At 43.7% G+C, this 15197-nt stretch overlaps 2 protein-coding genes across 2 annotated transcripts in view; one reads left to right on the top strand and one right to left on the bottom strand.

Moving 5' to 3' along the window:
- ppil2 (peptidylprolyl isomerase (cyclophilin)-like 2) overlaps nt 1-15197 on the top strand; it is a 39690-nt gene that overhangs the window by 12884 nt on the left and 11609 nt on the right. The window contains exons 13-14 of the mRNA XM_080432751.1: nt 13487-13576; nt 14620-14653. Of these exons, the coding sequence (XP_080288877.1) occupies nt 13487-13576; nt 14620-14653 (124 nt within the window). The remainder of the gene's footprint in view (nt 1-13486; nt 13577-14619; nt 14654-15197) is intronic.
- LOC308088223 (transcription elongation factor SPT5-like) lies at nt 9851-12610 on the bottom strand (the record flags this gene model as incomplete). The annotated part of the gene is made up of 1 exon (XM_080432630.1): nt 9851-12610. The coding sequence occupies one exon, from the start codon at nt 12608-12610 to the stop codon at nt 9851-9853; it is 2760 nt and encodes a 919-aa protein (XP_080288756.1).

Genomic DNA, 15197 nt, shown 5'->3' with positions numbered 1-15197 from the left:
TAATGCTCGATTCTGTGCAACTTGTGCAAAGAATGTATGACTGAAGTGATAGATACCATGTTTGATGGCAATCAAAAAAAGGAAATGACAGTTGAAATCAAGAAAATACCCCTCTCAGACACTCCCCAGCAACCAGTACAACTGAAATTTTGGCTTTTAATTTCATTAAACAGCTTTGTGATGGAATAACTAATGCACAGTGCATTTCCTTACCTGTGGATGAGCCCACTGACACCCGATGATGCTCAGTTCAAGGTAGTCTTTATTGTTACATCTTGTATAACGAACAGGTACACATTAAGTTGAGTAAATCTTATTTTTTTCCAGACATTGCAGCAGCATAAGTAATAATTGTAATAATAAAATCAATAATCAACATATAGAACGCCCTATGTACTTCATTGAACAGAGTCCCCCAAGGGCTCTATACTAGGTGTAGGAGCCATTTAATTTGATTTCATATTTTTTGACTAAATGGCGCCCCCACTGGTCGCCTTGGAAAATGGCACCATGGTTCCCTATTAATCAGGCCACAGCTGTGTGTAGCAGGACGCCAGAGGAGAAACAGATTTTCAACCGCTCGCTCGTCACACACACACACAGCGCAGATTAGGAATGAAAGACTTTGAACCGAATTATTTTGAGTTTATTTGAACCCTTATGCTGCGCCTGTTTGTTTTGAAACCATTTTAGTTTAAGTCTGGAGCCTGTTCTTGTTTGCCCCCCGCCCCCCTTATCATTTGAAACTTTTACACGACTCATTCCATACATCGACCTGTTCGAAATCAACCTGTTCAATCCGCCAAGATGCAACAATCAACAAACATCAAACAGTGAGTAACAAGACGCCCAAGTCCAAGTGTGTGAGCGCGTTGAAAAGACGTATCCTGGCGTCGATAGGCATATTGGCCCTACATTCAAGTTGAAAATCTCTCTGATACGGACACAATGAATGGAATTGGATGGATCAAAAGGATCTAATGGATGTGTCACGCTATTGAAGTTAATGGAATGTGCGACGTCACATGGATAAATGAACGCGAAAATCGCGCATTTATTGAGGATTTGGATGAATATATGTCGCCATTAAATAAACCCTGTGCATTGATATAAGTTTGGATTTGGACAATAAATGCTGCTTAACGATGTCTGCACATGATAAGGAGGAGTTAGGCCAACCTGAAGCTGTTAGTGAAGTGATAGTGACTGAAGTTACCACCGTTCACACTTCTGATAAAAGTGGTCAATTGCCTGTGGTTGAGGGAAAAAGACAAGTGAAGCCCACTCAAAGGGCACTTGAAGCTAATTATGCAAAGCAATGTAATGCAAGAAAAGCAAAACTTGGACAACTCACAAGCAAAAGAAATGTGTTACAAGCACTTATGGTTGATTACAGAAATGTTGAAATTGTTAAGCAAGAATACAATGAATTTAATTCTAAAACAAATGACTTCAAATTACTTCACAAATCAGTACAGCAGCTATTATCAGAAGAGGAAGCTTCAGAAGACCAAGATCAGTGGTACAGGCCTAAGTTCAAAAGCATATGTGAATTTCATGACAAAGTTTTAGAATGGATAAATAACGCCCCTGCAGCTATGGCACAAAAGCCAGCAGAAGTGGCACCAGAAGTGACACAAGTGACACAAGCACTTAGTGTCAAATCATTTGGCAATGTATCAGTTGGCATGATAAGTAGAAAGCAAATGAAAACCACTACAAGCACCGCAGCATTAAGACAGGCAGAGGCCGAAAGGGCAGCCCTACTTGCACGTGCTGCTGCTCTTAAGCAAAGGCAAGCATTTGAATTGGAGGAGGCACAGCTTAAAGCAAAAAGGGAAGCATTTGAATTGGAAGTGGAAATTGCAGCTGCTGATGCCAAGTTAAAAGTATTGGATGTCACTAAACATGTAGACACTAAGTCTGATATTAACCCCTTGCTCCACATCAATGAATATTTTGCCTCAATGCAATCCTTACCAGTGGACAGCCAGAAGGTTGATAATTATGGATTGGATGATGAAGAGGAGGATGATGAATATGAAGAGGATGAGGATGAAAGGGATGATGAGGATTATGATGATGATGACGGTGATGAAGATGATGAAGTTGAAGGAGCTGCTTCACGTCCACCACTGAGACAAAGGTCTCAGCATGCCCCTAGTGGCCAATTACGGCAGCCACAGAAACAAATGGCTCAGCAGCCTACAAGGTCACGAATGCCTGTTGCTCACCAACAACCCCAACAGCCTAACCCAAACCTTAGCTTACAAGATGGTGCTCAGTTTAATGTTCAACCAGGCGGAGCCATGATAGACATTTTGAGAAAACAAAATGAAATCACAGAAATGTTAATTCAAGAACAGAGGTTCTCACTCTTGCCTTCTAGAGAAATTCCTGTTTTTAAAGGTGATCCATTAAGTTATGTCTCTTTCATTAGTACATTTGAACATTGTGTAGAAAGTAAGACAAGTAACAGCAGAGATCGACTGCTCTTTCTAGAACAGTTTACAGATGGACAACCAAAGACACTTGTGAGAAGCTGCCTTCACATGGATTCCCAAAAAGGCTATGTGAAAGCAAAACGACTGCTACGCAAACATTTTGGAAATGAGGTTCTTATTGCTGCTACCTATCAGGAAAAAATTCTGAATTGGGATGCAATCCGATCAGAAGATGGCAAAGCCCTACATAAATACTCACTCTTCTTGAGAACATGCTGCAATGCTATGAGCAATAATGAAATTCTGCAAGACATGAACAATCCTACACACTTGAAATCTGTCTTATCAAAACTGCCTTTCAAGCACAGAGAGAGGTGGAGGACTGTATCATATGATTATTATGAGCGTACACACAGAAGAGCTAAGTTCCCACAACTTGTAAATTTCATTGAAAGGCAAGCAAACATTGCTGTCGATCCCCTCTTTGGAGAAATACAAGACACAAAACCGAAAGACAAGAGGACAATCCCTTCTCCCCGAAATAGTAATTTGAAATCAGTACCAGTTTCATCATACACTAAAAGCAACTATAAAAGCAGTTTTGCCACAGTAACAGAATCCTCAGAGCCAAAGTCACAGCCAAGCACAAGCAGCTCTACAGCCATGCAACAGAAAACATGTTTCTTCTGCAAAGGAAACCACAGCACAGACCTGTGCAAGGAATTGGAAAGGAAAATGCACAAAGACAAAGTTGAGTTCTTTAAAGTAAATGGTTTATGTTTCGGTTGTGTGACTCAGGGTCACATGAGTAAGGACTGTAAAAGACGTATGACTTGTAAAATATGTACAAAGAAGCATCCTACTGTTTTGCACATTGAATTTAAAGATGCAAGTCAAACGACTCCAAACACTGACAGCATGTCAGTAGGCAGTGCATTAGTCACCATGAAAAGGCCTATCCATACTGGGGCCGGTGACCAACAAAAACTGTCAATTGTTCCTGTGCAAGTTAAATTGTCAAATTCCAATGAAGTACTTCAAACGTACGCTTTCCTTGATCCAGGAAGCACTGGAACCTTCTGTACTGAAGCTTTAAGGAAGCAACTGAATGCCAAAGCGACACCAACTCGAATCCTACTTCGTACTCTAGGACAAGAAAAGGTCATAAGTATTAACCGAATCAATGGGCTGGAAGTGTCAAGTCTTGAAGAAGATAATTTTCTAAAACTGCCACCACTCTATACTCAAACAGAAATTCCTGTAACCAAGGAGCAAATTCCCACTCAGGTTGATGTGCAAGAATGGAGCTACCTAAAAGAGGTTAAGTTGCCATATATTGATGCAGATATTGGACTCCTGATTGGTAATGATGCAGCTAAGTTTATGGAACCTTGGGCAGTAATTAATAGCAAGGGTAATGGGCCCTACGCTGTAAAGACAAGACTTGGATGGGTGGTTAATGGGCTTCTACACGAACCCACAATAAGCCATAAGCAGCCAACCCATATATTCGGCAATCGCATATCAATAATCAATTTGAATGACCTCATGATCCAACAATTCAATTATGATTTCCCAGAAAAGGGTTATGAGGAGAAGGCAGAAATGTCTATGGAAGACAAGAGATTCATGCAAATCATGTCTGACTCTACTGAAATGAAAGATGGTCACTACCAAATAAACCTTCCATTCAAGCAGACTGCTATAGCAATGCCTAACAACCGCCATCTGGCAGAGCAGCGTGTAATGTCACTTAAAAGGAAATTCAAGAAGGATCCGGAGTTTCACAAAGAGTACACTGACTTTCTTGAAAGTGTCATTCAAAAGGGACACGCTGAAGCTGTACCACGAGAGCAGTTAAATCCAGAGGAAGGAAGGACCTGGTACTTACCTCACCATGGAGTACGCCACCCAAAGAAACGCAAACTGCGTGTAGTCTTTGACTGTTCTGCATCATTCCAAGGAACTTCATTAAATGATGAGCTTATTCAAGGCCCAAACTTAACCAACACACTGCTGGGCGTCTTGATCCGGTTTAGACAAGAACCAGTAGCAATGATGGCAGACGTAGAAGGCATGTTCCATCAAGTGAAAGTCACACCAGCTGACAAAAACTTTCTTAGATTCTTGTGGTGGCCAAATGGTGACATCAGTCACAGCCTAGTAGAGTACAGAATGACAGTGCATTTATTTGGAGCGACATCTTCATCCAGTGTTGCTAGTTACGCCGTGAGAAGGACTGCTGAAGATAATAAGGATAAATTCTCAGCAGTGGCAGTTAACACTGTTAAAGAAAACTTCTATGTTGATGATTGTCTTAAGTCTGTGCCAAGTGAGAAGGACTGCATAGCACTATCTAAAGAATTAAGAACCCTGTGTGCTCAAGGAGGTTTCCGCCTAACCAAATGGGTAAGCAACAGCCGCACAGTGCTGGCCTCTATTCCAGAGGAAGAGCGAGCCACAGAGGTAAAAGATATTGACTTGGATCAGAAGCACCTACCGGTAGAACGGGCCCTTGGAGTGCAGTGGAACGTGGAAGAGGATACATTCAGAATCCAAGTGAACATGAAAAATCAACCTTACACAAGAAGAGGAATCCTTTCCACTGTAAGTTCAGTGTACGACCCTCTGGGGTTCTTAGCTCCTTTCATATTCTCTGCAAAGCACATCTTGCAACAGTTATGTCAACTGAATTATGGATGGGACGACAGGATTCCAGAGGCTTTCTGTCGATCATGGCATAAATGGCTCACTGGACTACAGCAAATGGAAAACTTCAACATTCCAAGATGTATTAGATCTAAAGAATTTGGCAAGATCAAGTCAGCCCAACTTCATCACTTCTGTGATGCAAGTGAGACAGGATATGGTACTGTGACCTACCTTAAAATGACCAATGCTGAAAACCAAATTCACACCTCTTTAATCATGGCAAAAGCAAGAGTCGCCCCCTTGAAACAGGTTACGATACCTAGAATGGAACTTACTGCCGCAGTACTAGCAGTGAAAGTAAACCGGATGCTGGAGGCTGAGCTACACCTTCCACTCAGAAAAGCGGTATTTTGGACAGACAGTACATCAGTCTTGAAATACATTAGGAACAACACCAAGAGGTTTCAGACTTTCGTGGCTAATAGAGTCAGCACTATCAGAGAACACTCTTCTATTGAGCAGTGGAGATACTTGAACACCAAGATCAACCCTGCAGACCATGTGTCCCGAGGTCTTACAGCTGATGCATTTTTAAAGTGTGAAAACTGGAAGAAGGGACCGGACTTCCTACAGGAAAAGGAAGAGACATGGCCTAACTTACCTGCTGATCTCACCCCCATAACAGCCGACGATCCTGAAGTCAAAAGAGAGAAAGTTACAGTCAATACCATCCAGATGACAGATCAAGATCCTACTAGCACTCTCATACACCACTACTCAAGTTTCTATAGATTGAAAAGAGCTGTGGCATGGATGCTGTATTTGAGAACTCACCTTTTACAGTTGAGTAGAAAAAGGAAAGATCTGATGCGAATTCAAGAATCAGACACGGACAAACAAGGACAGTCAATTGAAGTAGAGATGACAAAATTCAAAAACACTGTAAAGGTACACAACCTCTCTCTGGATGAACTGGACATAGCAGAGATGGCCGTTGTACAATTCTGTCAAAAACAAGGATTTCAAGAGGAAGTTAAAACATTACAGAAAGGAAGTTTGAACGTGCAGAAACACAGTTCAATCTACAAACTTGATCCCAAACTTGAAAACAAGGTATTAAGAGTGGGTGGGAGATTAAGCAGAGCAGCCATGCCGGAAGATGCAAAGCACCCTGCCATTCTCCCAAAAGACCATCATGTGTCAAAGCTCGTTCTTAGAAAGATCCATCAGGAAGTAGGACACAGTGGGAGAAACCACATGCTCTCCTTACTGAGACAAAAATATTGGATTCCATGTGCCAACTCATTGGCAAGAAAGATTCTTTCTGAATGTGTGACATGTCGACGTCTCAATGTATCTGTTGGAGAACAGAAGATGGCAGACCTGCCAAGAGATAGAATAACACCTGACCTACCACCTTTCACTCAAGTAGGAGTAGACTATTTCGGACCTATTGAGGTGAAAAGAGGCCGTACCACAGTCAAAAGATATGGAGTCATTTTCACCTGCTTAATTAGTAGAGCAGTACACCTAGAAGTGGCCCATTCTTTAGATACAGACTCGTGCATTAATGCGCTCAGGCGTTTTATTGCTCGAAGAGGCCAAGTGATGGAAATACGGTCAGACAATGGGACTAACTTCATATCCACTGAAAGGGAACTGAAAGAATCTTTGAAAGAATGGAATTTGGACAAAATAGAAAGAACTCTACAGCAGAAAGGAGTCAAATGGATATTTAATCCACCCGCTGGTGCCCATCATGGTGGAGTATGGGAACGATTAATCCGTTTGCTCAAAAAGATCTTGCTATCAGTCACCAGACAACAAACGCTGGACGATGAAAGTCTCCATACAGTTATGTGTGAAGTGGAAGCCATGCTCAACAGCCGCCCACTCACTACAGTTTCAAGTGACCCCAACGACCTGGAAGCATTAACACCGAATCACCTGTTATTACTTAAAAAGCAGCCGATCCTTCCACCAGGAGTGTTCCAGGCCGCTGATGTATATGCAAAGCGCCGTTGGAGACAAGTACAGTACCTGTCAGATCTATTTTGGACTAGATGGATAAAAGAATACCTACCTCTTATGAATGTACGTCAAAAATGGAACCTCATCCGCAGGAACTTTGAAAAGGAAGACATCGTGATCATAGCTGACACGAATGCACCAAGAGGATCCTGGATGCTGGCTAGAGTCCTGGAAACGATGCCAGACTCAAGAGGACTTGTGAGAAGTGTGCGTCTTCAGACAAAAACCAGCGTACTTGAAAGGCCCATCAGCAAGATTTGCCTGCTGGTGCCAAACTCAAATTAAGCACTGAAGATTCAGACAGGCCTATATACACCATGCCTGTTTCCCACCTCACAAGTGTTTATTTGATTTTGTTTTGAACAATTTTGTATGGCTCCAGTTTTGATTTTGTATTGTTATTACTAGAGCATGCCCATAACAATAGGGGCCGGTTATGTAGGAGCCATTTAATTTGATTTCATATTTTTTGACTAAATGGCGCCCCCACTGGTCGCCTTGGAAAATGGCACCATGGTTCCCTATTAATCAGGCCACAGCTGTGTGTAGCAGGACGCCAGAGGAGAAACAGATTTTCAACCGCTCGCTCGTCACACACACACACAGCGCAGATTAGGAATGAAAGACTTTGAACCGAATTATTTTGAGTTTATTTGAACCCTTATGCTGCGCCTGTTTGTTTTGAAACCATTTTAGTTTAAGTCTGGAGCCTGTTCTTGTTTGCCCCCCGCCCCCCTTATCATTTGAAACTTTTACACGACTCATTCCATACATCGACCTGTTCGAAATCAACCTGTTCAATCCGCCAAGATGCAACAATCAACAAACATCAAACAGTGAGTAACAAGACGCCCAAGTCCAAGTGTGTGAGCGCGTTGAAAAGACGTATCCTGGCGTCGATAGGCATATTGGCCCTACACTAGGTCTGCTCTGTTTTCACCCTCTACACATCTCTCTGCCAATCTGCCAAAATTAGCCAATCTACAAGAAAATAATTTGTTACTGTAGTGTAAGGTAGTTTAAATTCCTGTTTGAGGGGAGCTGCTCCTTAGAGCCCAACAGTTATTTAAATGGACTTAACAGGTCCCAGGTGTCTAAATGTGTGTAACCAGGGTAGGGAGTTAAAACTAGCCACCAGTCCAGTATAATGTTGATAGGTTTTGCCTGTTTTGCCAAAGGATCAGAAGGGGTAACGTTAGCTGGCTCTTTGATTTGTCTGGTACAAATGTGGAGTTAGTGTAGCATAATCGTTGCTGTCCGGTAGAAACCAGTTAACTCCATTTTTCTGCTTTTGCATTTTTTTCCCATAAATCAGTGCTAATGAACACCTTTTACGTCTGAGTGTAGATTAAAAAAATATTGAACCAATGAAAAGTATTAAAAAGCGCTTCTGACAAAACCAGCTAACTATATTGGATCCTCAAACTTTCTGCCAAACCAGTTCAGTTCACCAATGGGGGGGGGATGGAGTTAGCTAACATGACTCAGCCAGATGAGGGCGGTATTGAGTTTCACAATACACCCTGATCTGGGATCGCTCAGGGAGTAGAGCTGCCCGGGCGCTGCGTGTACGAACCAATCAGCGGCCGCTAGGGTCGGGATCATCCAATCACCTGCCAAGTAGCTTGAAAAAATGAAACGCCGTCTTGCATCGATTCTGCTACCAGAGTCTCAGATGGAAGTAGGCTGTGAAACAAAATGTGTGTCGCAAGCTTCTTCCATAGGAGTTAGCTGGTTTTGCTGACTTCAGGCTCCACCCCCTTTTGATCTCCAACCTCATTGTGAGCTTTGAGGTCCATTGAGCTGTTCTTATCAATGATGAACAAAACCTCCTAACTCCACTTTTTGTTTTCTTTTTGTCATTTCCTGATAAATGAACATTTTGGAGTTGGCTGGTTTCTGCCAGACAGCAGAGATATAGCACATAATATCCATAATATCCTATATATTAAAATTGGCACCATGACTCAGCCATAACCATATAAGGAGTTCCCAATGCAGCTACGTCTAAACGGGTAAACACGCTGTCTGTGTTCATACACGTGGGACGGAGTGGACTTATCCACTTGGTTTCAAAGTGAAGGGGTTATCGCTACAAGCTGTAACCCACTTCTTTTCACTGGAATAATGAATGAGCTGCTCTTATTTCCAATACAGCAGCTCCAAATAAAATCCAGAGGGGTAATATAAATCCTGATAGGATATTACATTGGACATAGTTCCTGCAGCGGATATTTTATACCCACAAATTCACCCACTGCCCCATGTTGCCTGGATCAAGGGCCAAAATTGGCTGAAATCTGCAATGTTAACATTAGATTGAGTACCGGCTGTATCCAAGGCATTCTACTACATAGGCAAGTAGCGCAAACTCCAACTGTTATGTTCAGTTGACCGTTATCTGTAGATATCAAGTACTCAAGCCTAAAAAAATGTATACTCACACAAAATAAATCCCCCGTAGTCCTGTCCCTCGTACGATCCTGAAGTTTTGTTTCTTCCCAAAGCCCTTGGACATAGGATAGAAGATATGACAGTGTTGTTTATATTGTAAGCTAAGCTGACATTTCATATCACACACTATATGCACTCCTGAAACCTTAACCAGTAGAACAAGAACAAAAAAAAATACAAAAAAAGTTTATAATTTGTTTAAAATATTTTTTTTATTGTGGTACTGAGCTCAATACCGTGGTATGCATCACATAACCGTGGTAATGCGGTTATTGTTCCAGCCCTACATGCTGGTAGATCTGAGGATTGGGACTGGGCTGACAGGAGCCCTGCGGAGTTGGAGCTGCGTATGGAGAATATTGCTGCTCTGTGTTGTACGTAGCAAGTGTGTCAGGGGTCTGGGGATTATACTGAGGGTTGACCTGTGGCAAGGGGCCTTCAGGGTACCCAGGGGTCTGGGGATTAGGGGTCTCTGCGTACGGCTGAGGGTAGAGTGAAGGTTCGTTGCCGTATTCACAGTCATACTCATTGTTTCTGGAAGGTGTGTTGGGGTTATTGGGGTCCCAGCAAGCCCCACTCTGTCCTGGTGCCCCATCATCATGTAATGGTGTCTGTGAACCATAGTGGGGTGTACGAGTTCCATCGTGCATTGGTGTCTGTGAGCCATACATTGGAGTTCTCGAGCCAGTTCCGTACATGGGAGTCTGGGAGCCGTACATGGGAGTCTGGGAGCCATACATTGGGGTGCGGCGACCGTCGAGGGAAGTCCTACCACTGTGTCTTTTACCTCCCGTGGTGGTTAAACGCTGTCTGTCTACAGAGATGGTCTGACAAGTAGAGTGAAGCTCCACTCTGGCTGTGGACTCTGTGGCATCCTTCACCACACCAATGTACCCTTTGTAAGGTCCCTGGGAGATACGGATGGTCTGTCCAATTAGGTCATTGTCTCTCCTGCCACGGCCCCGCCCAATTATTCCTCCTCCACCTCCTCCTCTATGCTGCTGGCCTTCTCCTGGATGATGCATTGGACTACAGATGCGAGGGCTCATGGGAGCAAAGCCTCCTACTGTGAAGTTGGTCACATCTCTGGGTTTAGCTCCTCCGGCCAGTACTAGGTGTCGTGTCTTACAGACGAACATGCCTCCGTTCTCCACAAGCTTCTTACAGTGAAGGAAGGCAAAACCACGGAATAGATGGCGGATCTCACCCTCGCGACCCTCACGGCCGTCGATGACTTTGACAATGTCCTTGACATGGATGTTGTTCTGTTCGGAGTCCAGAGCCACGGCAAAGGGGCTGTCCTTCCGCCTGGTCACTGCCTGGTGGCGCAACGTCAGCACTTTACCATGCATGTTCAGCACCTGGAATGTTTCTCTCTCCAATCGGACGATGACTCCCACGGTGTGAGGGTCCAGTTGGACCAGTTCTCCCCACTCATGCTGCCCACCAGCGTCTACACCAGATGCCGTCTCCGAACACAGCTGCAAGTCTCTCGGCAACACTTTCAACTCATGCATGGTGAGATCAGAGAACAGGATGACAAAGTTCTCCTCCACTCTGACAATGAGGCCAGTGTCTCCTTCATAACGCCCAGCGATCACCTTCACGTGGTCTCCCGTTTGGAAATACTTCCTCAACTCGTGGGGAGGGAACTCCAGCGGGTCCTTGAGGTCTTTGTGTTTGGGCATAATGGTGATCTTATTCCCGTCTACGCTGAGGATTTTCCCCTGCAGATTAATCAGCTCTCCCTCACAGACCTCCACATTATCACCAGCCTGGAGGTTGTGTTGACATTGTTTACATGACGCGGTGACCATCTCTAGGTCAAGCCCATCAGGCTGGTCCTCAAACTTCTCCAGCTCTGACAGTGTGGGTTTCACTCCGTCTGTGATCACAGCAGACATTGGAAAGCTCTTGAAAAGGAATCCTTTGCGGCTGTAACGATTCCCCTCAAAGATGATAAAGTCACCATCCTGACTCACTTCACCCAGGTTCTCAACATCAAACAACTTCTGTGCAGGTCTCTTGAACTTCTTCCTTTTGGCAAACCAGTCTTTCAGGGTCATCTTGGCCTTAATCCTGTCACGGTCTATCCGAGGCATGATCTTCAGAGAGATGGTGTTTTGGCTTGGCTCCACGTAATCAACCTGTGCAATGTCATCTTTGTACGGACCTCTCTTGAGGCGGACCCACGACTTGGACTTGAGGTTGGTGGCCTCCTTAACCACCTTGAGGACGTCTGTCATCTCCTTGATGGGGACCATCTCCTGGGTCCAGAAGCCCATGCGCAGGTTTCCCACACCTTCAATGGCCGCCTTGACGTGGGTCTGCTTGTATGACTCCACATAGATGTAGCCTTTGACATGCTCCGGAACCACGACTGATTTAATCTGGAGCGGTGTGTCAGTAACCTGGTAGGCGATGAACTTCCTCATCAGGGCTATAGCAGTGGCCCTCTCCTTTCCAATCTTACACTTGACTGTCCAAAGGTTAGGATCTTTGACTCCAGGAAGTAGTTTCTGCTGTTGGATGTCATCAGACAGCTCCTCGGATCCTCCTGGGACATACTCAGATGATTTAGCATATTTCTTCATAATATATTCACCCAGCTCCTCTTCTCTAGAATCTTTCCAGAGGTTTTGAAGTCTCCTTGATCCAGAGTGATCCTCATTCAGAATCGCAGGGTCTTTGTTGGACACTTCTGCCTTTTCCTTTTCCAAAATGTCCTCAGCTCCTTCCTCCCATAGATCTTCATCTTCACACTCATCATCCACATCAGCCTCGTCCAAGATGAAGCCCCCGTGTCTGGGTTTCTTCCGGGGCCTTTCGCTATCGTCTTCCTCCTCCTCTTCATCATACTCATCTTCCTCATCCTCTAGGTCATCCCCTTCTTCTGCTACCTTATCACTGCCCACAGGGCTGGCTGTCTCTTCCTCAATCTCATTATTCTCTTCCACCTCCTCTGCCTCCCCGTCGTTGCTGTGTTCACTCTGGTTGTCAGAGAGGTCATTATCTTTGCTGTCGGTCATCGTTTCTGTCAACAACAGGATGCAACTAAACAATTCTCACACACAAACACACAGCCAAGAGATCACTGTTGTAGTCAGACTGGAACATGGAACTATCCTGATAACTGCTTCGCACTCTTCCGAGGTCTGGTTTAAAGATGCGCTATCTTGACACTCGTGTCATCACTATGATGTCACTATGTTGGAGTTCCATGTCAGCCTCGCCCAAATACGGAGGATGTCCATGACGCCAGACTTGCCGACAAATACTCAGAAATATTGGGTAACCATCCCGTAGCAACCTGATATCAATGAACACACATGTAGGGGAGATGCAAGGACCGTTTTACCGTACAATAGAAGTCAGTGAGGAGCCTATACATCATGACAAGGTAACTACACAACCCAAACCTCTACCAAAGTGTCCTTGTGCTTTATTAACTTAAATTTCATAATTGAAGTCTGATCAGGCTGAAACCGGTGCCCAAATTTGGCCACATGAAGTCTGAGATCAAAGCTGGCAACAATGACTACTATCAGCAACAGAAGACAAAACATGATGGTGCTCGATGCCATCACGCTCCAGGGGATGTTGATGATCTTTAAGATAGGGGGAAACAAAAACAGTAAGCTCACAAAAAAGTCTACGAATGAATGCAGAAACAAAATTCTTTGGAAGACTTGAGGAAATTGACTGCAAGGGTGGAAACCTTTATGGGTTCTTGCAGCGTAGCACATAGAAGGCGAGCCATCTAGAAGAGCATTTTGTGTGTGTGGGGTGTGTCTTTGTGTGTTCCAGACTAATCTAACATTTTTGAGTTTTTTCACATAAAATATATTCCAAATCTATTTTATTTATTTTTCCTTCCCCCCCATCCCTTCCTCTGTCCCTTTTAGGTTCCGAAAGCTGGAGAGAACTTCGTCCGTCTGTGTAAAAAAGGCTACTACGATGGAACCGTCTTCCATCGGTCCATACGCAATTTCATGGTAATGACATAAGCTAGTTGCAAATGCTCCTTTTATATCCTCGCTACCATTGCAATAATGGGAATAATCAGCATCAGCTTTGCCAGGTAACGCCCATTCAATGGTATTGCAGGAAATATCATTTCCATCATTCTCTACCACAGTCTGCAGTCAATGTTTCTCTAATTAGCACCTCTTTCTAAGCTAAACTTCCACACCTAGACTGGGAAGTGGGAAACCCTGTGATGCTTTGAACTTATTGTTTTGTTTGTTGATGCGTACATACTGTATGTATTAGTGGTGGCTGCTATATTGCTTATGTGAGTTTTGAAATCATTTCCTCACAGAGAACCATTTTTCGGCAAGGCAGCCTTCAGATTAGCACTGTTTACAGACGGGAGACTGTAAACAGTCCCTTAAAGCAGTTCATCAAGAGGCTGTGAGTGTGAGAAATGAAATCTTTACTTCCAAGAACTAGTCGAGGATGTTCCATAACTCTGGAGAGGCCCAGCAGACCACTCACCCTGAGGCTGAAATAGTCAGAGTGGGTGTGCACCGTTTATCTAAGATAAGGCAGGTGTTTTGTACAGCCAAATCTGGGTAAAGGAAAAGTTCATGCCAAAAAGAAAGCACATAAATCAAAGGACGATACCAGCATCAGCACTTGTCATTGTATATTCACAGCATCGGCCTTATAGACAGTTTGTCCATTGATGGCTGTATTTTTTTTACTTTGCTTAGTTTATATTTGGTCCAAAATAATAAAAAAAAGTATTGAACTTACCTGGATAATTGAGTCAGTGTTGGCTAAACATCATTGGATAGATAAGAATTTGAAAATGTTGTTTGTATAAATCAGACTTTTCTCCGGGGACCATAGTCACCTAGTTCAATCAATCTGTGTTTTAAAATGCATTAAGTCAAACAAACCACATTATGGTGTGCAGAATTGTCAGCAGTGATTTGTAATAAAGTATTCAATGAGTTGTCAATGGAATAAGTGTGGCAGACCAATGGTCCTTTAACCCAAGAATATTTTTTAACTGTGAGATTTCTGTTTCTAGATACAAGGAGGAGACCCCACTGGTACTGGCACAGGTAAGGTCAGACCTGCACTTACATCGCTTACATAACCCTTGTGCTTTTGCAATATTAATAGCTCCCATTTGGTATTTTTGTGCAGATCGCATTCATAACTTGACGAATCAAGAAAGTTACTAAATATACTCCTTAATGGCACAAGAGTGCAGACATACATAACATGCCTCACAGTGTCAGAATGGACTGACTTATCTGATAAAGAAGTAAATGTTGGAACGTTAATGAAGATTTATAGAGGGACTTGCTGATGAAAAGAAATTTGCGGTTGGCTGGTTCAGTCCTTGCCGTCATCTGTACAGAGCGTCTGTGTCTTGGAGCGTTCAGCAAAATGAAGCAACCATGGCAGATTTATGAGAGTGCAGAATTCCTGGCCACTGGGCAAACATCTTTAAGTCACCTGGGTGTGAAATGGGTGCACACACTATGCCCACGTACACACACACACACACACACACACACACACACACACACACACACACACACACACACACACACACACACACTCACAGGCAACTTTTCTGGGCCACTGTTTAGTTTAGTG

The sequence above is a fragment of the Gymnoscopelus braueri genome (assembly GCF_963280865.1).
Source record: "Gymnoscopelus braueri genome assembly, chromosome: 7".
Taxonomy (NCBI): domain Eukaryota; kingdom Metazoa; phylum Chordata; class Actinopteri; order Myctophiformes; family Myctophidae; genus Gymnoscopelus; species Gymnoscopelus braueri.
Note: the sequence above shows the minus strand (reverse complement) of the source record. Positions and strands in the feature narration are given on the sequence as shown.